Here is a 23,187-nt window from a genome sequence, read left to right on the forward strand (position 1 = left end):
AAATACTGCACAGCATGAACTACAGCTGATCATTTCTCTGAGCACTTTAGCTAAATTTCTAACTCCATGTAAAATGATCCATCCACACCAAGGTTCTTTGGCAAATCAAGGAATAGAATAAAGCACAAAAAGAACAACTCTTAGCCTGAACAACAAATAAGACTGAGACACATGGTACTATATACACACACATTACCCTGTTTACAGTCATATCTGCAGAAGTCAGGGCATAATTACTGAGTCAAGCATTAAAACTTCTCAGCAATATTCAGTTATAAAAAAGGCAAATGCTAGCTAAGAGTATCATCAGTTCAAAAGAATGCACCTAGTTCCAGCAAGATCTTCTCTCTTTTAAGTACACATTGCTGGTGGAAACTTGTCATTTTACCTTTAGGAGATATTACCTTCAAAAACCTTGCAGCACGAAAACATAGTTTAAGAATGTATTTCGGGATTACTGGCATACGATGTTTACAAAATAGAATTTACTCCCAGGGAGTTGGCAGTGGCTGCCTGAGGCAAACGCAATTCATGACAGTTTTACTGCCTGCTCTTTCCTGCTGAGATTGGGTCAGACTGAGAAGAGCCATGCCAGATTCAGGCAGCTGCTGCTGGACTTCCAACACATTGCAACCCCACTGACTGCCTCAGGGCCTGGGCTCAGCAGAGGCAGAAGCCCAGGGCAACTGCCCTACCATGCAGTTTGGCCTATTCATGCTGCAGGACTCCTGCAGATGTGGAGCCAGGAGGCTCAAACCCTAAACTCATAAGTCAGAGCAAGATGGAGCAGGTGTTTTAAATTTATCTCAATGCAGTGAGGGGGTGAAGTGGAATCATCTGAGGTCTGATCTTGTGACCTTGGCTGCTCTCCTGTGGCATCAAACTGAGAAAGGCCTTCAGGATCATGCATAGCTTCAGGCTGCTTCATGCCTTCTGAAAGAAGGACAAAACTTTCAAAAGAAGATTCAGTTTGGGAAGAATCTGTACATTTCTGTACAATTTCTTCCTAACCAGTCAGCAGATAACTATAGCATCTGAAAGCCCAGAGAATGAAGGAGGTACCCTCCTCAAATACACATGAAAAAGCAACAACTTTTAAGTTAAAAACAAAAATAGGAAAGAAAATTAAAAGATTAGAGTGATCAGAAATCTAGCCAGGAATTTGGTCAAGAAGGTGCAACTTGCATGACTTACAACCAGGCCACACTGGCACTGAGGGGAAAAAAAAAAAAAAAAAAAAAAAAACTCAGTACAAGAGGAAAGAGGTGCAAATGACTTGCATGATTCAACATGGAGTGAGGCAGAACGAGATGGAGCAACAGAAGAACAGTGAATACATCAGGAGCCAAGCACAGGGCAAGGCAGGGCATGGGTAGCACAGATGGGAGAGGTATGGGTAGGAAAAAGTTGAGGTAGTGATAGTATTACAGGAAGACAAGCCACAAAGTCATTTAGAGGTATGGGGGGAGTAGAGGATAAGCAGAGACAAGTAGAGAAGTGGCAGAACCAGCTGGAAGAACAGCATAAATGCAGAGTGAACTGAGTAGGAGGAACACTGCAGTTGTGCTTCTGTTTGCACATGTACGATGAGATCAGCAATTCTAGGGAGTGCTGAACCCACTAGTTGTACGACACAGGCACAGAGATGTTGCAGTAGTGGAGGAAGAAGTAAAGGCAATGAAACAGGGGGGGAGATGTTCTATAAATGGGCACTATAAATCGGCATTAAGAAACTTCCCTTGGGCATTGCTACTCTTTAATGTTTGGTTTTGCGGGGTTTCTTGGATCGGCCAGAGGTAGAAGCTTTGGGCGAAGTTTGAGCCCTTTGAGCCAGAGCTTCTGACACTTTTTCTTGAAAATTTTTTTCTGAAAGGAAAAAAAAAAGAATGAAGCCAGTAAAAATACAGAGTAATAATGTAATACACTGAGCACACTTAAATTGGCCTCCCTGGCCTGCTTTTATGTCAGAGATAAGCTACACCGCCTGCGCAAGCCAGGACTGTGCTGTGCCCAAGTTCTGTGTAGCAAACAGGGGAAGCTTTCTCAGAGCTCCTCTGGCTCCTGGTGCCTCTTTACACCTTCCTCTGCAGTGCAAAGGAGTACCCCCCACACACACTACTGGTGACAGGATAGGAAAGCTGGCACAACTCCGATGACAGGTCCCAAAGCTATCTACATGAAGATCTGTGGCCTTTGAGAGTGAAAGACCTGAAAAATAATTTCTTTTGTACCTGGGAATCAGTGTTCCTGAACAGAACATCTTTATTGTAACAGGGAGCACTTATTTACGAGAAAGATAAAGCCAGTTATAGTGCTGTCCTAGAAATAGCTTGCATCAGCACCAAACAAAATACCTTTCTCTCAGAAGCAGGCTGAGTCCAGCAGCTCCTGCTGCCTCTGGTCTAAAAATCATCTCCCAGGGGAATGGTAAAAGCCTCCTCGTTTGGCATCTGACAACAAAACCCTAGAATGTGCCTAGGAGGGGACTGTCCTGCACTGAATGGGAGATGAATGAAGTGGCTCAAAGTTTGCTTCTCTCTCTGAGACCCAACAGAGGGTTCAAACCCATTGATTCTCCTGACCTTGCCCTTGTTTAGATGTTGCTTCTGGGACAGATTTATGCTCTTTCTCCAACTCCTGGATTCTCTCCAGAGCTTCTTCCAGCTTCTCTTCAAGACATTCTGATCTCTCCTCTGCATTCTGAGCACGGATCTCTGTTTCCCTGAAATGCAGAGGCCAAGATAATGCTGAAACCTGAGTTTAAGCAGCTGCTGGCAGGATACCCCCCCAAAAAAAGATTTAGAAAATCTTTCAGTAGAACTGACTCTATAAAACACATCTAACATTTCAGAGAATGGCATTATTAAAAAGCCTATAGCAAACAGACTTCATTGCACAGCTATGTAATTCCTGAAAATTCAATTCATTTTAAAATTCAGTGTTTGCTAGCAAAGGGTGAAGTATTGGTCTTCGTTGTACAAGGATAAATACAGAGTACAGTCTGTTAAGCAGGCTAATGGGGCAGGGATAACCTGGACAACGCAAAATCACAGATAAAGCAGATAGCACGAGGGAATATAATGCAGATGTGCTCAAGCCTGCATAGGCATGGAAAACGTTGTTATACTAGGCTCAGGACAAACCACGGTATGATTCTGCATGGAGCCACTTGGGTGCCTCTTCACTGTGTTCCTCACGCTTAGGCACAACATCACACTCACGCCTGCCCAGCTGCTGGGCACTGGCAGGCCCAGGAAGCACTCAGCTGCAATCACAGAGCACCCTGAAAGTGCTAACAAGACCTGACCAATTAAGACATCTTGCATGAAAGCATCCTGAATATCTCTGTTGATCCACAAAGCAAACAATTTGCAGACAGATAAGGGACAGCTCCAGTATTAAAAGAGGTCATATCTTCAGCTAACATAAATCACAATGAATGCCCAAGACAACGAGAAGAGAAGGAAGCCATAATTAAGCTGGCAGAGATGGATGAAGTAGAATCTCAGAAACCAGAATAGCTCCTTGCCTGGAATGAAACCCTGCCCATGCCTCCAGTAGAGCATCAGTACTCACAAGAGCCGCGCTTGCAGGTGCTCCACCATTGCCAGGGTTTCAAACTCTTTCTGAGAAAAGGAGGTTGATGACTTGGTGGCAGTCATCTCCCTCTGGTTGGGAAGAACAAAACCTTCCATAAGTGAGATGAAATGCACCATTGGTGGTTTCATGCTACAACACGTGCCTGGTTTGGTGCTGGTGCACAGTCACCACACAGACAAAAGCTCAGTGTCAGCATAGCATGTAAATACAGGGGCTAGCAAGCATTTCATTTTGACTGGATCTGCTCGTATCCTGGCATTAAAAATAGACTTATATGCTTCTCTGCTTCAGACATGAATGTCTCACTGGCTAATCGTCCTCAACTGCCAGTGCATTCATTGGGCTTTTTTTTCCCCTTGAGGTCAGAGATGGCTGCAGCCTAATCAGGAGTCGAGAAACCAAAAAGAGGTTCAGAGAACAGAAAGAGGCAGCTCCTCAAAGGGGCCAACAAGGCACAAGATAGTGTGCTTCATCTGAAGCAAGCAACCAGGACTTCTATGGAAATGTAACAAAAGGCTCCTATTCTAAGCTTTGGAGGATTAATTGTAATTTCCAGGGATTCATTTTTTTACAATAAATCAAGGTCCATAAAGAAAAACTCCTACGTCTGCCACTGTAACTCTGCTCTAGCCACCCACCTGTACAGTGTGAAGCATAGCACACACTCGGTTCCCTACCAGTACAGCATGCTTGAAGAGTGAGACCATCCCGTGACAGTTTGATCCACAACTCCTGTAGGTCATGGTCCCCCTCCAGATTACTAACCAGCTATGGAGTGGTTGCAAAAGGCCCCGTGACCCCTGGCTGGAGACTAACTTTACCAAAAGCAGCCTTTAGCCTGGAGTCCTCTTCCAAAGAGTACCATTCCCAAAGATGTGGAGCAAACAGAGACCCAGTAGGCACAGCTGGCCAAAACAACCTGAACTTCTTGCTTATCTGTTGCTCTGGGACCTCCCTGAATCGCTGATCCCTCTTCAACTCCCCTCCAACATGCTCAGTCATTTTATCATTTTCACCATCCCCGAAAGTGCTGCCAGCCCTCACCTGATCTCTGTTGGTAGTCCTGACCCAGACTACACACTCTGCTCATCATTGGTCCCATGGAAGCCCTGGGGCCATGGCACAGGGTGGTAATGCATGTGCCAGGGAGACCAACTGAGACTATAACTGTTCCAATGAATAATTTATAGTTATAAGAGAAGAATCAAAGAACACCAGCACCTTGCACTGCCCCAGCAGGGTTTGACACAAGCATTAAGCAGGATCTGCTGAAAGACATTGACTACGCAGCTCTACTCCAGGCTCCAGATCTCTGCCTACAGGCTAAAAAACACTGTTGTGGTGGAAGTGCCTACCCCAGTGACTGAAATGATGTCTGACTTCAGGGACTTCAGGTGGATATTGAAGTCATGTCCTACATATCTGATCATGTCTGCAGTTGCTTCATCATCTTCAGTCAGGAAATCAGTGCCAGCCCCTGGCTGCTGCTGAGAGAGAAAATGAACAAGAAATAGGAGAAATAATATTAGCTCAGGGCAACTGTAATGCCTGCTTCATGCAGTATACAGCGAGCAATAACTAAAAAAGGTCCTCCTGGAAAGCAGCATGCTGCAGCTACTACAGTCATCTGCATAATAGCAATTTTCTCCTTACTTTCAGTGTTTCTTCCTCCATTATGGGTTTCTTATCACTGTTGATGTCCTCAGCTTCAAACCCTTCCTGAGACGAAGGAACAACAGTATCCTTAAGCTTCAGTTGCAATGCCTGTAAGGTACCATAAGGGTCTGGTTAATAGCACACTCCCTTTGTCCATCCAGATAATCTAGGCAAAACTAATCATCTTTCACCTTCTCTTCCACACGTTCGCCTCTTCCCTCCCCCCTAGCCCTGAAACTGGACTGTAGCTGCTTAAGAAAAATTTTTGAAACAGATCTTTAAACTGGTTCAACCTAGAATAGCAAAAGCAGTCTTATATACCTCTGACCCAAAGAGTTTTTTCAGTTCTTCTAAATTCAGAAAGGAGACTGGAGTGCCTTTGATCTCTGAAAGAATGAGACTACATGCTTGAATCCAATTCCAGCACTCAATCTGAGAAGACATAACAGAAAAAAAGGATAACAGAGTACAAAAAATATCTGTGATCGTATTCATTTGTTCGGTTAAATAACTTCATCATTCTGTGCTTATCTGTTCCAAGAACCAGCCTGAACTGTTGCATGCTCACCCTACAGAGGGCACATTTCTCCAAGCTTTTAGACATGGCATCTGCCACTGGCTAATCACTCACACCAACTCATTCATTCAACAAGCTCTTCCTCAGGCCAGCCCTAAGGATGATCTGTCAGACCACTGCCCTACCTTTGGGAGGTGGAGGGGGCGGGGGGGGGGGGAGAGAGAAATGAGTGTGAATCTCAAGTGTTAATTTTTTATTCACTAAGCTAATACAGAACAATCATTGCAGAAAAAATATTTTCAATTCTTGCAAAGGATCAACACTGCTTTAAGGAAAGTAAGGTATCTGTCCTGTACTCAACACAGCTTGGGCTTTGGGAAGGGTCTACATCTCACATTCCTAAAACATAGGCAAAGCTCAGCTAAGCCCTGGAGATGATTATGTAGTAATTACAGGAGGAAGATGGAAAATATATACTGTCATGATCCCCCAGGTGCTCCAGAACAAGACATTGTCATTAACGTATATTTGAGTAAATTATCTCTCTACACATTGTACAGATGCAGTAATACGTAGAATAAGAAAGAGGCAAGTAGGTCAGCTGCCTGCACAAGGTTGTGTAAAGGTACATTGCATCAAGCACACCCAGGAACTCTTAAGTACCACTCAAGTCCAGACATACATGGCTCTGACAAGTTTTAAATCAGAGCTGAATCTCCTGCTATTCATATAATACATGTAACAGAAGAGCCCTTAAGTACGTGCAACACAGTAAGGAAAATAACAAAACGCAATCCAAACTCATCAAAATTCTGGGCTCTCCAGAGCTGCAGAGTTAGTAGGAAACTTGGAGGACTGAGGGAATCCACAGGAGCAGCAGAGGGTTTCCTCCTTCTTGAAGCCATTGCATATATTTTTCTCTATCTTTCATAAATGCCTTCTCTACCTTTCAGAAATGCAGTCTGGCCTACCCCAGACCTGGACAGCAAGAAATGCAGGCACCTACTACCTTGATCTTATTCAGCTCCTGCAATTCCAAGTCATCTTCTAAATCCATCTCTGACTGCTTCTTCCAAAGGATAGTGCTGACAATCTCCTGGCAGGAGCTGCAGAGATGCAGAATGCCATCAGCCCTGCAGCCATGCCCTCAGATGCTCTCTTCTCTTCAGTCAGGATCCTGCTGCTCTCACAGGACCCATGTGCTGTCTCCAGACCTTGGCACAAGAGAAGTCTCAAGAAGAGCCATCCTTCCCCATCCTACTCGCATGGTGACCTCCCAGACAGCCTGTCTGTGCCTGTGCTGTACTAACCCATGGAGGACATGTGAGCGCTGCTCCTAAATAAGGCAGAAGCCGTGCTCCGGGGTCCTGAACTGCAAGTTCACTGCCTACACTGCCCTTGCGGCCTCCAGAGGTCATCCACTGCAGCATAGGCAAAGTCCTTGCAATCACCGACACCAGCATGTTTTACAGCAGAGCTAGCAATAAACGAGGGACAGCTGCTCCCTTTAGATGTGCCCAACCTCAGCTACATCTTGTCTTTGCAAATGAAGTCATAACCCTGAGTCTGTAACATCATCACAGTCTCTAAGGACAGAAACACAGCGCTAGGCTGACATAGGCAGCAAGTCCTCTAGGCATTTTCACAGTAAGATTGCACATTTAGGACCTGGGAAAAGATTTAAGGAAAACCAGATTTGGAATCCATTTTTCATCCAACCTCTCTCGCTTTCCTGAAAATTGACGGGATCTTTCAACATGATGAATCTCTCACCACACCGCACATTTTCCCTAGAGAAAATCCCTTTGACGAAATTAAAAGCCTCCATTAATACCTGATTATATAGCTAGAGAGTCTGCTGATCTTGGCAACCAGCTCTTCAGCTTCTTCTTCCAGCTTATGAGCACTCAGAAATCTGAGTTCCTCTTCCATATCAGCATCCTGCCTTTGGGGACACTCACAGCACAAACTGTCCGGGACCATGTATATCAGCAAATTTGCCAGCCACAGGGTCAGATTTCTGTGCAGTTCAGTCACCTGTACAAAATAAAGCAAATCTAAGTCAATCATAAATGACTGGTCTCACCAAGCGTTCGGAAGTCAGTAACATTTCACACACTTCAATGTCAAAACTAATTCCATTTGTAAACTAACCTAGGTAGGAGGGGGAAGGGGGAAGGGGGAGTGTCATAGAGACAGGGTAGACAACAAAACACAAGTTGGGTTGGGGGGCCTCCAACGGGTGCATGCAGCTGGGGATGTGCATTTGGGACATGGCTATGGGGGACCCCTGTACACCCTTCCTGGGAAACCTGCAGGCATGACCACCTCTTTGAAATGCACGTACACCAATACAACAAGCAGGATTGCAACCCTGGACTTCTGGAGAGCGGACTTGGGACTCTTCAGAGACCTAACTGGTAGAATCTCATGGGGTTAAGGCCCTAAAAGGAAGGGAGGTCCACGAGAGCTGGCTAGTATTCAAGCATCACTTCCTCCAAGCTCAAGAGTGGTGCAACCCTATGAGTAAGAAGTGCAGCAAAAGGGGTAAGAGACCTGCATGGGTGAGCAAGGAGCTCTTGGCCAAATTCAGACAGAAGAAGAAAGTACACAGAATGTGGAAGAAGGGACAGGCTACATGGGAGAATGATAGGAACGCAGCCAGAGTATGTAGAGATGCTGCAAGGAAGGCTAAGGCCCAGCTGGAGTCGAGTCTGGCAAGGGATGTCAAGGACAACAGGAAGGGCTCCTTCAAATACATCAGCAGCAAGAGGAGGACTAGGGAAAACGCGGGTCCGCTACTGGATGGGGAGAGGGCCCTGGTGACAAGGGATACAGAGAAGGCAGAATTACTGAATGCCGCCTTTGCTTCAGTCTTCTCTGCTGAGGGCAGCCCTCAGGAATCCTGCAGCCTGGACGTGAGAAAGTCTGGAGAAGGGAAGACTTTGCTTTGGTTGAGGAGGAAAGGATTAGAGACCTTCTGGGCAGGCTAGACAGCCACAAATGCATGGGCCCGGATGGGATGCACCCATGGGTACTGAGGGAGCTGGCGGATGTTCTTGCCAGGCTGCTCTCCATCATCATTGAGAGGTCCTGGAGAACTGGAGAGGTGCCTGAGGACTGGAAGAAAGCCGGTGTCACTCCAGTCTTGAAGAAGGGCAAGAAGGAGGACCCAGGCAACTACAGGCCGGTCAGCCTCACCTCCATCCCTGGAAAGGTGATGGAACAGCTTCTTCTGGATGTCACTCCAGACGTATGGAGGAAAAGAAGGTGTTTGGGAGTAGCCAACATGGATTCACCAAGGGGAAGTCCTGCTTAACCAATCTGATAGCCTTCTCTGATAGAATGACTGGCTGGGTAGATGAGGGGAGAGCAGCGGACGTTGTGTCCCTTGACTTCAGCAAGGCTTTTGACACTGTCTCCCATAACCTCCTCCTAGAGAAGCTCAGGAAGTGTGGGTTAGACGAGTGGACAGTGAGGTGGATTGAGAACTGGCTGAAAGGCAGAGCTCAGAGGGTCATCATCAGTGGCACAGAGTCTAGCTGGAGGCCTATGGCTAGTGGTGTCCCCAGAGCTTGGTACTGGGTCCCATCCTGTTCAACTTTTTCATCAGTGACCTGGATGAAGGGACAGAGTGCATCCTCAGCAAGTTTGCTGATGATCCCAAGCAGGGAGGAGTGGCTGACACGCCTGAGGGCTGTGCTGCCATTCAGAGAGACCTGGAGAGGCTGGAGAGCTGGGCAGAGAGGAACCTCCTGAGGTTCAACAAGGGCAAGTGCAGTGTCCTGCACCTAGGGAGAAATAACCCTAGGCACCAGTACAAGCTGGGGGCTGACCTGCTGGAGAGCAGCTCTGCAGAGAAGGACCTGGGAGTGCTGGTGGATGATGAGTTGTGCCCAGCAACGTGCCCTCGTAGCCAAGAAAGCCAATGGTATCATGGGGTGCATTGGGAAGACTGCTGCCAGCAGGTCGAGGGAGGTGATCCTGCTGCCCTTCTGCTCAGCCCTGGGGAGGCCTCATCTCGAGTACTGTGTCCAGTTCTGGGCTCCCCAGGACAAGAGAGACATGGAGCTACTGGAGAGAGTCCAGCGTAAGGCTATGAGGATGATCAGAGGGCTGGAGCATCTGCCCTGTGAGGAACAGCTGTGAGAGCTGGGCCTCTTCAGCCTGGGGAAGAGAAGACTGAGGGGGATCTGATCAGTGTGTACAAGTACCTGAAGGGAGGGTGTCAAGGGGACGGGGACAAACTCTTTTCAGTTGTCCCATGTGACAGGACAAGAGGCAATGGGCAGAAATTGAAGCACAGGAAGTTCTGCCTGAACGTGAGGGGAAATTTCTTCCTTGGGAGAGTGACAGAGCACTGGAACAGGTTGCCCAGAGAGGTTGTGGAGTCTCCTTCTCCGGAGATCTTCAAGGCCTGCCTGGCTGCAACCCTGTCTACCGTGCTCTGGGTGACCCTGCTGAGCAGGGAGGTTGGACTAGATGATCTCCAGAGGTCCCCCTTCCAACCTTACTGATTCTATGGTTCTGTGATTCTAAAGACAGAAACATTTACATTTACTGTATTTTCCTCCCATTTTCCTTCCCACTGCCAAAACTTCTTTTCCTACTAGGGATACAACCTCCTTTCAATTCTTCTTTAAGGTCATAAGCTGGTTATCAGCTACACAGCACTCTGTCCAGAATTCAGCTGCATGCCAAAAAAAAAAAAAAAAAACAAAGCAAAACAAAAAAGCCCAAAACCACACCATACTGATAGGACATTTTAAAAAATACTCAGTAAAAGCTTTCATTCTACAATCCTGGGGGGAAGATAAAACAAAACAGAGGGATCAACATGAAATAGTAATATTATTCCAGAGCTAATGTTCAGTAAAAATTGGGGGTGGGGGAAGCTTATATTCACGTTCTAAATAGATGACCTTCCAAGTACATAAATAGCAGCAAAAACTTATTAGAGGGGTCCTTTTATGCTCCCTTGGCTGGAAGAGGAAAGCCACAATTCTCAACTCAAAGATGTCAAAGCAGAAAAGAGGTATCCTTACAACTGTGCTCTGGACAGAGGAAAATTAAAGGGAAGAGTGAATACTAGATATAGTGCTTATATCCCTAGCTGTTTCAGGCTTGCACTTACTTCTTGGTTAAGATGAGTTATGTTCTTCTCAGTCTCATTATTCATGGATAGAATCCATTGCTGAATCATTTTAAACACTTCTCCGGGTATCACTCTGGAGAAAGAGGGTGGAAAAACAAAAAAAAAAAGAAAAGAAAGAAAGAAAGAAAAGAAAGAAAGAAAACCCCCAAACAAATACAGAAACAAAGTGACTTCTAGTGCATGAAACCTGACGAGCTCTTGTCTCAGACATTTTTTGCTTCCCAACTGAAGGAAAGCTACACATTTAGCGTTCTACATACTGGGAACATGAAACAGGCAATTTTGTTAATGCTATAATGTTATAATGTTAATGCTATAGTTGTGGTCGAACTTGTCATTTGCAAGCAACCTCTTACTACAGATTATGTATGTGCTCTGCAAATAAAGCATTACCACAGACAATAAAGCACCACAAGATGGACTATACCCCCCAACACATCTAACTGTAAATGAATCTCATATTTTGTTTTTCCTTCACATGTCAAGCATGTGGCAGTTTTGAGGAAGACAGTGATGTTTCTGGAGCAATACTGTAGCCACCAACTCTTTCCACAGATACTGCCAAATCAAAGCAAATGAAAGGCAGCCACTGATTATTTTAATAGCTGGACTGGTCATTTGTATACCACTGCCAGCTTCCTCTGCTGGGTTTCCCACAAAAGAGCACTTTGCTTTTCCTACGCGTGTAGTTTACTGTGCAAGGCCAGCCCAGATGCAACAAACCACCCAATCCTTACGGTAGATGTGGTCTCTCGTCGCTCTCATCTTCATGCAACTGGCCAGAGCCTATGAAGCTTATCACAGCATCCACCTGGGCCAACCATGCGGGAAGCGGGTGACGAAACGCCTGCAGCTCAGATTCGTGCATGCCACAACCTCGCTTCAGCTTTTGCGCCCTAACTAACCAATCTTCCATGCTTCTCACCAAGCCTGTCAAAAATTTAGCTGTACCTGGAGGGGAAGAAAATAGGACCCCTTAATTACATTCTTTCAGCCAACAAAAACAAAGCTCAATTCAAAACACTATGCCAAGAGGGAGGAAAACTCTATGCAGGAACTGCCTGGACTTATACTAAGAATGAACTGTTTAACAAGTACCGAATTTAAAAGAAGCTAAAAGAAAACGGGCTTGATTCAAAGCCCTGACTTTCCTTCTTGCCTTGGCAGATTTGGCTCTCCAGTTGCATAAAGGGATGCAATGGCTTAATATAAATCTCTTTAAAGACGCTTAGCCCAAGGTGATACAGTGTACACAGATTTGCAAAAATGCCTGGGCAAAGGCATAAATTACCTGTTCACTCACTCATCTAGCACACACTGATGGATACCCTCCATTTTTTTGAGGAGTACACTCAAAATGTAACAACGGTTGTTCTCGACATCCATACACAATGCTTAAAGTTCAAGTCCTGCTAAAGCCCTGGCCTCCGGGACATTTTGTGGCACAGATGTCACGTTATGTCCATAGAGGAGAGGGCAATTTCCATAACACTTTAATGAGTGTGATGCATGCCTCAGTTTCCCCACTGCATTGCGGCAAAGTAGAAGTGGTTAACTTCCACACTGGATTGGGAGACACGCGACATGAAACACTGCTGAGGGATATCAGGGGGATATCAAGAGGGATATCTTGCCTCTCCTACTGAGAGGCAGTTAAACTACAACACAGCGATGAGCCCAAGTAGTTCAAAATACATTACCCTGTATGGATCAATAAAATACTTTTGCTCTGGTCCAGTCCCCAAAGTCTCATCTTCTAATGAGAACTACTGGGACTGTTTACTTCCTTTGGCAGTCTCATATGATGGAGAGACTTATTCTATCTCAGTTCCTTTAGCGAGCCTAAATATAATACCTAGCATAATATAGAAAAAAGCACAGGATAAACTTAAAGTGAAAGAATAAGATGACAGTATAAGAAGCAGCTTAGAAAATATGAGTAGCAGTTCTAGACAACACGTTTTCAGTTTAGCTTCAGTTTGCTAAAAGCAAATAAGATGATTACAAAACAGAGATAAAAATTCTGAAATCAGAAATGTGTCAAGGCCTTTCACAGGCAAAGGTCAGGAAGGTTAGTTGCAAACTACCCAACAAATGTTTGTTATCTTATACAGTACAAGACAACTTTATATCAGCAATGAAAATATTTATTTACATGTTTTATTATCGGGATAGTTCAGTATCTAGATTAAGATAACCCTGTATTAGTGATACAGTAATAAAGTATTCCGCTCTGAGACAGTGTTTTCTAGTTAATGATCCCCAAAGCAACATTGCAGTTTCAAAACCAAACCTCTATTCTTTCCTTTCACATTTTCTTTTACACACATTAGCCACATAATCACAGGACGAACAAATTCCTTCTGAATGTGACACAACTTCCCCACATCACATCTGTATTGCATTGTTCTTTGATTCCAGTGTACTGCTTTTCAAATATGCTTTTTGTGTGTTACTGAGAGTCAGATTTTTTCAGAGCAGATCCCTTGAGCTCTCTTCATTCCCAGCACAAATCTGAGGGTCAGACTTTGGCTTTATGGAAAAAGTCAAAACAGACTACATAAACTGGTTCTCTATTATGCAGTACTTTCCAGGCATATCTGAGGAAAGACTGAACTGCAAAACCAGTAATTTCTTACCATTATCCCCACTTATCCTTATTTGATATTGTCGGCAGAGTTCACATGCTCTTTGGTTTATTTCTTCCATGGTAGCATGCTCCGGAGGCAACGCTCCATTGAAGTCCCGGTGTCGATTCAGCACCTTGTGTCCTCGCTCTATCCAGTGTTCCTGTAGACTGGAAACGTTCTGCAGACTTTCCATTTTTGTTAGGTACACCTCCCCTTCATACTGCTGCAGGTTTTCATCTAACATCTGAAAGAAAAGCAGCAAGCTTTCCATGCCCCGCAAAGTTGGGCCACCTCTTATCTGCAAGAGAGAGGCAATAGAAACAGGTAAGAAACATAAGGATCCATGAGCACAAAGATGTCACAGTCCAAGCAAACAGCAAAATAAATTGGAAACTTACTTCACAAGAGTGACAATTGAGTGCTTCTGCAGATTAGTATCATTTATCAGTCACCAGAGCTATCAGTCAGACAGTGCTTAGGTGGATGACTAAGTTTAATGTTTCAGCTGAGCTATTGGTATCAATTTATTATAACTTTGCGTGTAGACTCTTAGCTTAACCTTCAGAACAAAAAATGTAAGTTGATAGGTTTTCTCCTCACATTTGTGATGGGCACAAATACGCACTGTGGCTCAGCTGACAAGTGGTAATTTGCTGAGCAGATATTATTCAATTATATGGCCAACCCTCAAAATCTTACATTTTCCAAGTTCTTGATATCTTGTAGCATTTCGTCCAATAGCTCTTCCTTCACTGGAGAGGAACTAAAGCAAAGACAAGAAAGGGATGAGAGATAAGGATGAGGAAAAAATGAATCCTTCAGTAGTTGACGTAAAGCTAGAAGTAAAGATATATTTTATGCATACTGAGTTTGTGATATAAATTGTAACTTGAAACAAAAGTAGAAAACAAGAGGTTCTACCCAGTCACAGATTTTTGTTCCCTCACTCAGCATCACAAAAGCACTGGGTGTCAACTAAAGGAAATATGTTACTTTCAGCAGAGAAGAAAATCTAATTCAAGTAAATGCCAAAAATTGAACCTTTATTCAGTCCATGAATGAAGTATCAAACAACATGTTTGCAGTTATAGTATTTAACATACAGCAATGTACAAACAAAACGTCTGCAAAATACAATTATGTTAACATACAAAGAGATCCCGGGTTTGCAATCTCAAGACTTTGGCTCATTTTCTCCATCCTGCTCTATTGGAAGCACTAATACATGTGCATTCAGGTTAAAATTAACAAACTAAACAGAAAATTCCATCGTAACACAGAAAAATGCTCAATGCAAAACTGGTTCATGGAGGGTAAAATCCTTTCTTCACTGGAGTCAGCAGCAACCTCCCTATCAAATTCAACTATGACCTTCCGGTATCATTTTGGAGGTACCAATATCTGTCATGGACCTGATTATCAAAATGTCTCAAGCAGAAAAGTAGAACAGTGAGGGACATGCAAACCACGGACCACGCCAAATTGCCCTACCCCTTAGAGTCGAAGTCAAGGCAGCCTTTGCGCTGGCCCAGTGAGACCTTCTGCCACAAAGCAAAAGTGGAGGGAACCAGCTGCTGCCACCCAGCCCCTCTGCACCACTCACAAGATATTGTCCTGGAAGTACTGAAGCCAGTTGGCGAGGCCTCGGCGGACAACGTGCAGTTTTTCCTTGCTGGATTCCTCAAAGCAATCTATTTCTGCTCCGATGCAACCCAGCATTTTTCTGAACTGCTCAGTCTCCTCCTGCAGACCAGCAAGGTCTCTTGTGTCCTGCAGGCACCAGGTAGGAGAGTGGGAAAAGGAAATGTTTTCGTGACCAGTTTGGTCCAGGTCAAAGGAAGTCTCCCTTTGCCTGAGCTATTTTGAGACATACGTATGTCAGAGATCTGGGAGCTGGGAAGTTTCTGTAATTCCACAGCGCAGCCCTCACAAACCCTTGCGTGCGACTCGAGGATGCCTGACCCTCCCAGGGCATGCCAGATCCGGGTGCCTGACTCCTTGCTGCCTGTATGCTATGCGGAGACCACACCTTGGGGCCCAAATTACACTAGTGTTGATCTGTTTTGGTTTTATGAATATGGAACAGGGAAAGCCAAAAAGAAAAAGGGGAAATAAAGGAATAAGAAAAGCATCAAGGAGAACGTAGGGCATGGAGGAAAGAGAAGCTGGAAGAAAGAAAACAGATTCAAATCTTAATGCTCATTCAAAACTAGACCAAGATTTAAAAGCTCAAATCAGAGTCAGAATACTGAAAGATTCACTGAGATCCAGGGGGTTACATAAACCTTCACACACATGCAAACACTCAGAGCAGTTACCCATCACAGGCAGGTTCCTACCTGCGATGCCAAGAGGACTATGAAATGTTTGAGAACTTTGGTCAGTGTCTTTTCACTAACATAGAGCTTGCGAGCCAATATGAGCCGGTTTCTGTTTATCACCTGAAAGAAATATTTATTATTCGTACTGTACTCTTCGGAGAGGAGGGGCATTGCAGGACAACGCAACTCTGATAGTAACACAGGAGCTTTATTACCAAAGAAATGGAGCACAGGTAGCTGAGTCTCCTTTCCTTGCAAGTATACTTATCTCCCAGGAAGCTCCAAAAGTTCTAGTATCAGATTTTCAACTTGAAGGGGATAAAGTAAAAGATCACAAACAAGGGACACACACAAACAAGGAAGCACACTGTTAACTCACTCATACATATCAAAATATCATTCTAAGTCTAAAGAATTAGGCTAGGATATTCTAAGTTATAATGAAATCAGGAAACTTTAGCCAAATCTGCTTCTGAACAGAAGTACTAATTTCGCAGAAGTTCTTCCCACACAGGATCCAGAGATCCGTGCCAAAAATACCATGAGAATCATTTGGTTCCCATACAAAAACCATGTGAAATACAACAGACTTCAGAAAATGACATCAGTGCAGGTATGAGATGTGCTAGTGCCTGATGGCATTAAATAAAAACATGCTTTGGGATGAAATCTTTCCTTGGAAGAAGATTGCTAGTTATGACAGTTCATGTCTCACAGTGTATGCTTGATCTTCTGCACCTACCTTCAGTGCCAGATCATAGGTAGCTGAGCTCCAGATGTCTCTCTCTTGGCTTAGCAGAAGAATCTGCTCTTCCAGCCTGGTTCTCTGTAACTCATATAACTCACGATACTCTTCTACAAGGCTACAAAAAGAGAAAGACAACGAAATAGGTGCACATCCCTTTCTTCTTAGTAAGGTTTACTGTCTTTCTCCCAATTCCCAAAGCATTTCTTAGACATTTCCTTCCTCTCCTTCCTTTTTTCAGTCACCTCCTACAGTAGTCTGTGAATTCACAGTTCTTTTTCCCTAAGCCCCTACAACACCTTTCTGTTGATACTCCCACTGTGAATTTCCAACTGGCATGGATACAGATCTCTGCTGGGCTTAGACTAGTTGTTTTCTTCATGACACAAGAGCTGCTTAAGTCAGTGCCTCAGTACTCAACACAGCTCTGATACCAACCACCTAAATCCTGCATTTCTGAAGCATGGGGATGTGCCCACAGGCCCCCGAAAGTTGAGACCGGCAGGCACAACTAGACTGTGAAGACACTTGCTGCGAATGTAAAGGAATGGGAATACCAACAGCTGAGCAACAAATGCAACTGCTATGGCTTAAAAATATAAATATTTTGAACATCCTTTTGAGGAATTTAGGGTAAACGGAAAAATAATTGCGTGTGTCAAACAGCCAAGCTGTTTTTCACAGAAGACAATCAGTCCTTCTACCTCCTTCCAGACAATCCCAAGAGAACGATACCAGCACAATTCAGCAACCTCAGCTTTGAAAGGAACTTACTTTGCATTCATCTCTGCCTCCTGCACTGCTGCAGCAAGCTCCTGTTGAGCTTGCTCTGCTTCTCTGGTCACGTTGTGGTCATGTTCTCGTAGCTCATACAGCTCTCTGAAACAGCAAGAAACAGTCTGAATGCAACTTAGCACAACCTAAAGAGCTCTCCCCTGGTAAACAGACTGGTGTGCCCTATGCTATCATGAAGGGCTCTCTTCCTCAACCACAATCATCTCTCTTCAAGCGTGAAAGGCATCTTTAAAACCTTCTCTTCCTCTGCATGGACACTGCTCAGTAAATCCTTTCTGCCAAAGGTGCTAAGGCAAGGAGGTGACCTTGCTGTTGCTCTCTGCTCCTGTGCTGCACAGCCTGCAGTGGAAGCGTATAGAATAAAGCGTGAAAAGGCTCTAGTATGCTCCCTGTGGCTCTGGTTCAAATCATAAAACTGATTTCCTGCTCCTAAGGGAGGCAGATTAGAAAACTGAACAAATCAGCGTGCTAAGCCTACTGCAGCGAGGTAATTTCTTAGAATCAGACAGGATTCAGACCTGGACAGCTGTGCAACAGATTCCTTGAAATAGAATAACTCCTCTGTAATATATCTATCAACCAAGCGCTGGGCCATCATTTCTTTGTGGAGGGTCTTGATCTGTTGAGGAATCCGCTCCAGCAGACTCACATAGCGCTGCCTGTAATAGAGTATAAAAAAGGAAGTTACCTTACCTCCCAGAGAACGCAGCTCTCTCACCTCGTCTGAAGATCCCTTCCTTTCACTGCGGAAAGCTATCTAGAAGACAATCTACTGACCGTTTGGACTTGGGATTTTAAACACTTGGAAACAATTTAGTTGCTACAAATAATGGTAGTTAATGTGCACAGTGGAGAAGAGCACAGGAACTCAGCTATTTAACAAGTGAAAACTTCCCTTCAGTGTCACAGCCATACAGCACCCGTACAGCTGTCAAGCTTGCTGACACTGTCACTGCAGTGGGGGGCAAGCTCCAAGCTAGGTAACGGAGGGCCTTCAGCACTCGGCGTTAACTATGCAGGCAAATCTATTTCACTTATGGCATTAGATCCCATGGCAACTATATTACGACAGGGTAGCGTTGCTGGGCAAAGACATTAAGAACGATCTGCAAGCGCTAATGCTATTGCTGAGAGGATACTGCCATAAATCAAGAGGGGAATTAGGGTACTCAGCTAAGTATGACCTGAGCTTGGAAAGCAGCTGTCCTCTCTCTACGCAGTCCACGCTGACCTGCCGAATCAGCTCATGGAAAACTATGTTGTAAATGTTCTGCTCTGCCTTCATCAGCTCCAGCATATTGTGCAGCTGGCAAAACATGTGAGAAAAGTCACAGCCTTGCAGAGCCTGGCAAACGCAGTCCTTTAACAACCGAGATTAGCAAAGACTTCTTCTGAAACAGGTTTCTCTTTGAGGATAAAGCACTTCTAAAGGCAGAAAGAGGAAGGGGAAAAAGCCATCCTACATGCATTTAATGGTTCATTTTTAAAAGTGCTGTTCATTAACTACCCTCCTGTCAAAGTCCACAGGAGCTTTTCCACTAATTCCAGTGGACTGCTACTGAGACAAAAGGCTCAGCTTTTTTCAGGAACCTACCTCATCTCTTTAAGCCTTCCCCCTTACTGTGCAAGAATAACAGCAAATAAGCCCCATTCTGCTTTTAGGTTTTCGCAGATCTCCAAAAGCCCAGCCCGTAACACAACAGCCTGTCTCGCAACGAGGAGGCACGGCAGCCGCTGCCTTGACTCCGTTGCAGCAACGCTGCTTGCATCCCTCCCTGGTGTTTGTGCCAGGAAATGTTTGTCATGGTCAGACCAAGATGAACAGCAGCTCAAGGATGGAAACCCACAGTTACGACAGGATCTCCAGGCAGCTGGCTTCAGTAGAAACTAACTGCTAGGAGACACTTTAAACACAGCAGGGTTGAACACTTGGGAAAACGGGACTTCGTTTTTCTGGTGACGAGGGAATTATCCACCTGCGAAGGTCCTGTTATTCCAATTAGCTTATTGTCTACTCCAGCTTTTTCCAACATGCTGTCCATGGTCTCCATCAGCTGGACGACCTCTAACCTCCCCGAAGGTTTCCTGAGAGACCCAGATGACAGAGATGCATCAGTATTTTCTAAAAAATGTGATATTTTACCATAAAGTGAAATTAACAGTCTTTTTCTGATAGCAACTTCACATACGGTGGCACTTACATGGATGGGAATAGTCGTAGCCTCTTTTCATGGTCTTCAAGCAGAGTTGTGTATTTACTGAAACAAAGACAAACGTTAAAACCTGATTGCAATGCAACCCTTCCACTGCTAGTTGAGAGCCAGTTTTCTGTTGTGATCTCTGTCCTGTGTATAAACACAGGACAGAGTGGCTGAGCATGGTGGGAGAGGCAGAGAGGCCAAGAGTGGCCTTCAGAGGAAATCTTGTCAAAACATCCTCCCCTTAAGATCTCTTTTCTCCATCATACTTAGCTAAAATTGACCATTGGGTTTAGAAGTTATTGGTGGCACCAAAAGCCACATCATACTCACCAAGACACTGATGACAAAAGCCACATTTCATAGGAAACCATCATAACAAGATGGTGTTCTAACTACATTGTGTTACTAAACCAATTCTGAAGATTTTGCTCATATTCTTAATATTTCAATCCTTGAAAAATAAAAAAAGAATCTTCAAACTTAATGAGTTGTCCAGAGATATCACAGGAAGTGCTCTGTAGCCTTTTGGGGGCAAGATCTGGTAAACGCAATTCAAAACTCATGTCCTTAAAAAGTAAAAAACGAAAAAACAAAAAGTAAAAGAATCCCAGTGGTTAGATTCAAGATGTTAGTGGGTATGTAAAAGCTCCATTAAAATGAAAAATATTCAGCATCGACACAGCTTTACTGCAGAAAGCGATTATAAAAGGAAGGTAGAAATATAGAGAGAAGAGCCAAAAATCATAAAAACACCCAGACACCTCCAGATAAAACTGGACAATCCCCCCCACACCTACACACACATGTACAACAGTGGCAACTTCCAAAATTTGCCTCAAGGGATCAAGCCAAATTTCAGCTTCCACATTCAGGTCCAACCATAGAAAAACTTTTGAGAAATAGTAAGAGCATATAGGGAGTTGTGATCTTTTGGCCACTCCAAAGCAGTTGAGGCAAGGAAAAGGCAGTCCACATTGCTCTGTACAGTTGATTATAGCCTGGTCACCACTGTGGGATTTGCACAACCATCCTTTCTACAACCTCCTCTCCCCTCCTGCAAGAAGCATTTCTGGCCACTGTTCTCTGTCTTTCATCAATTTATCCCCCAGCTCCAAGCTGCTGTGGAGGCCTCACAGCTCAAGGACAAATCTTTGTAAATCAGAAAACACTCACTCATCAAAATACTTCAAGGGCAAAACTCCCCTGTTCTTCACAATGTGAAACTCCTCTGGAACCAGACTCTCTGCCACATTTGCTTGCTAGAAATAGAAAAGAGAGCAGAGCATGGAACACATTGGTATAAATGATGTGCACAAACCCCCAGCTCCTCCCAAGGAGGACACAGTTTCAGCAGCCCAGAAAGCAGAAGTCATATCGCAGCTTTTCATGCTGGTTTTCTACTTCTCACTCAGTTCATTGAGAGCCTGCCAGAAATACTAAATCTGGCAAAAAAAAAAAAGAAAAAAAGTCAAAAGAGCTAACAATAAACTGTGCTGGGGATCTGCGAGCTTCAAGAACCACTGAGTTTTAACTTAAAAGCTACTGGATTAGCAGTCAAACGTGTCTGCAACCAGGGCATCGTCAGGAGAAGGCTACAAAGATTCCCCATCTCTCCCCTACGCACAGACGATGTTCGGAACAAGAGCACTCACAGCAAGTCCTGAGGAGGCACCACTGCTCCATCTTTGCTCCTGACCACGCTCGGAAAAAAAGCTCCTGGGAGTCCCCGATTTTTTATCTTCTCGGCCGGTCACAATGTCACACAGGTAAGAGATATCCCTGAAACAGAGGGAAGAGCTTGTCGGCTGAGCCAGCCCGCAGGCAGCCCCCTGCTTGCTCGCTGCCCACTCAGCCATGTGCAAAACGGCTCTGCTCAGTCTGAGGCCAGGCTCAGAGCCAGGGTGCTCTCCTCAGGGCCAAAACAGACTGGCAAGATCATGGTTTTCAGGCAGATTAGTCTCACATTGGCAACAGATGTGAAAAATAATCTTTGGCTAGGGATAGACAGTGTCCTATTGGATACATATCTTACATCTCTTAAAGGCAGTATAACATCAAAACATTTTCGCTTCCTAATGTTGTTAAGCAATGCTTATTTACAAAGGTCTGTAAAGCTATTTCCTGCTAAGCCTGTTAAAGCCAGAAGAGCTTTTCTTAATCCTGGATCATGCAGGATATCGCTGCAAATCCTGGCTCTTATAAGAGCATAGTGCCACGATGAACACAGTTAGCAAGACTTTATTTATTATTCCTGAAAGAAACAACTTCCCCTCCAGCCTCTCCAGCCTGAGCTCTGCTGGGTCAGCGGTTCTGGTCGCGCATCCGTGTTAGGTAGCACAGTCATCTGATGTGAAAAAGAGCAACGGAGCGATACCTCCCCATTCCCAGCTCTGTCTTTCCATTGCCCTCATCCCTTGACCCCTTCCTCGCTCACCTTCCAGCTCCCGTCAGGCTGACGGGGTGGTCCGTAAGGTGTCGGAACTTGTTGCGGCGATTCGGGTAATGCCAAAGCCCGTCGGGGGTCTGCAGGCAGCCCTGCGGACAAAGCACGTGGGGCCGTCGCTTCCCCGCGGGACGCGCGCCAAGCGGGGGCAGAGATGAGGGTGGCTTGTCTAAGCACAATGGCTTCTATCTTGGCACTAAAGACACTAACGCAGACAAAACAGGCTCTCTAAGAGTTTGTATTAGCACAAGCATGCCAGCGCATTTCCCTTTTTTGCGGTCATTAGAAGACAGCACTTCGGATATGCAGCAAACCACGTGATGAAGAAAGCAATGTGACAAGGTAAATCTGTCCTTTAGAGTCGGCAAGCTTTCATTTTGTCCACAGAAAGAATACGCTCGCCTAACAAGGGGGCATTTCTGTGCAGAAAAAGGCAGTAGTGGACTCACCTTGAGGCCCGCTGCGTTTTTTGTCGTTTGGGGGGATCGCAGGTGCTCTGGGCTGGAGAGAGAGCCGGCAGCAGAAGTCAGAGTTCGAAAAATCTCTTCTGGGACAAAGCTATACTCCAGGGAGGAAGAGGAGACAGGCCTGGTATGGCTGAGCATCCTTGATGTGCCCCTTAGCTCAGGGAACTCTAGAAAACAGCATATTAAAGCCTATTTCGTATCTGCACATTTACTTGGCTGGAGGAAGAGAAAACAAGCTCATAAAATACAGGGCTGGGAAGAGCCCCGAGATTACACCTACTCCATTCACACCCCAAAGCAGGAGCAACTCTGTCCAAAACAAAACCAGCTAAGTCCATTCTCAGCTGTTGTTGGTGTTATACCTTCAGTGAAGCCTAGAACAAGAGCTTTATCTCCCATGGTTTGAATATAAGAACTGATTACACCAAGCTATTGGGTACACAAGTACTAAGTGAAGCTGTAAAGCAGCAGAACCCCCCAAGGAGCCAGGCGTCCAGCCCCACCAGCCCTCAAAACAAGCCCTACCTGAGCGGTCCTTGCTTCCAGACACGCATAAGTCACCTCTCATTTTCCTTCCATCTGTTTTTGATCCAGGAACTGGTGCTCCAATGATGGGCATGGCAAATGGTTGTTTTATTTTATTTTTTCAAATACTTA

At 44.9% G+C, this 23,187-nt stretch overlaps 1 protein-coding gene across 1 annotated transcript; it reads right to left on the reverse strand.

Moving 5' to 3' along the window:
- Positions 1-1,756: 1,756 nt before the first annotated feature.
- AXDND1 (axonemal dynein light chain domain containing 1) lies at positions 1,757-23,149 on the reverse strand. The gene is given in 25 exon segments (XM_062581694.1): positions 1,757-1,866; positions 2,583-2,722; positions 3,577-3,668; positions 4,956-5,087; positions 5,254-5,364; positions 5,578-5,688; positions 6,783-6,879; positions 7,608-7,810; positions 10,908-11,001; positions 11,666-11,879; positions 13,568-13,802; positions 14,258-14,321; positions 15,162-15,328; positions 15,898-15,999; positions 16,622-16,742; positions 17,399-17,503; positions 17,938-18,078; positions 18,604-18,725; positions 19,396-19,504; positions 19,621-19,677; positions 20,794-20,947; positions 21,296-21,399; positions 22,055-22,155; positions 22,513-22,697; positions 23,056-23,149. Coding segments are annotated over 25 exon segments (3,165 nt in total).
- Between the last annotated feature and the right edge of the window lie 38 nt (positions 23,150-23,187).

The sequence above is a fragment of the Rhea pennata genome, chromosome 8, assembly GCF_028389875.1.
Source record: "Rhea pennata isolate bPtePen1 chromosome 8, bPtePen1.pri, whole genome shotgun sequence".
Lineage (NCBI taxonomy): Eukaryota > Metazoa > Chordata > Aves > Rheiformes > Rheidae > Rhea > Rhea pennata.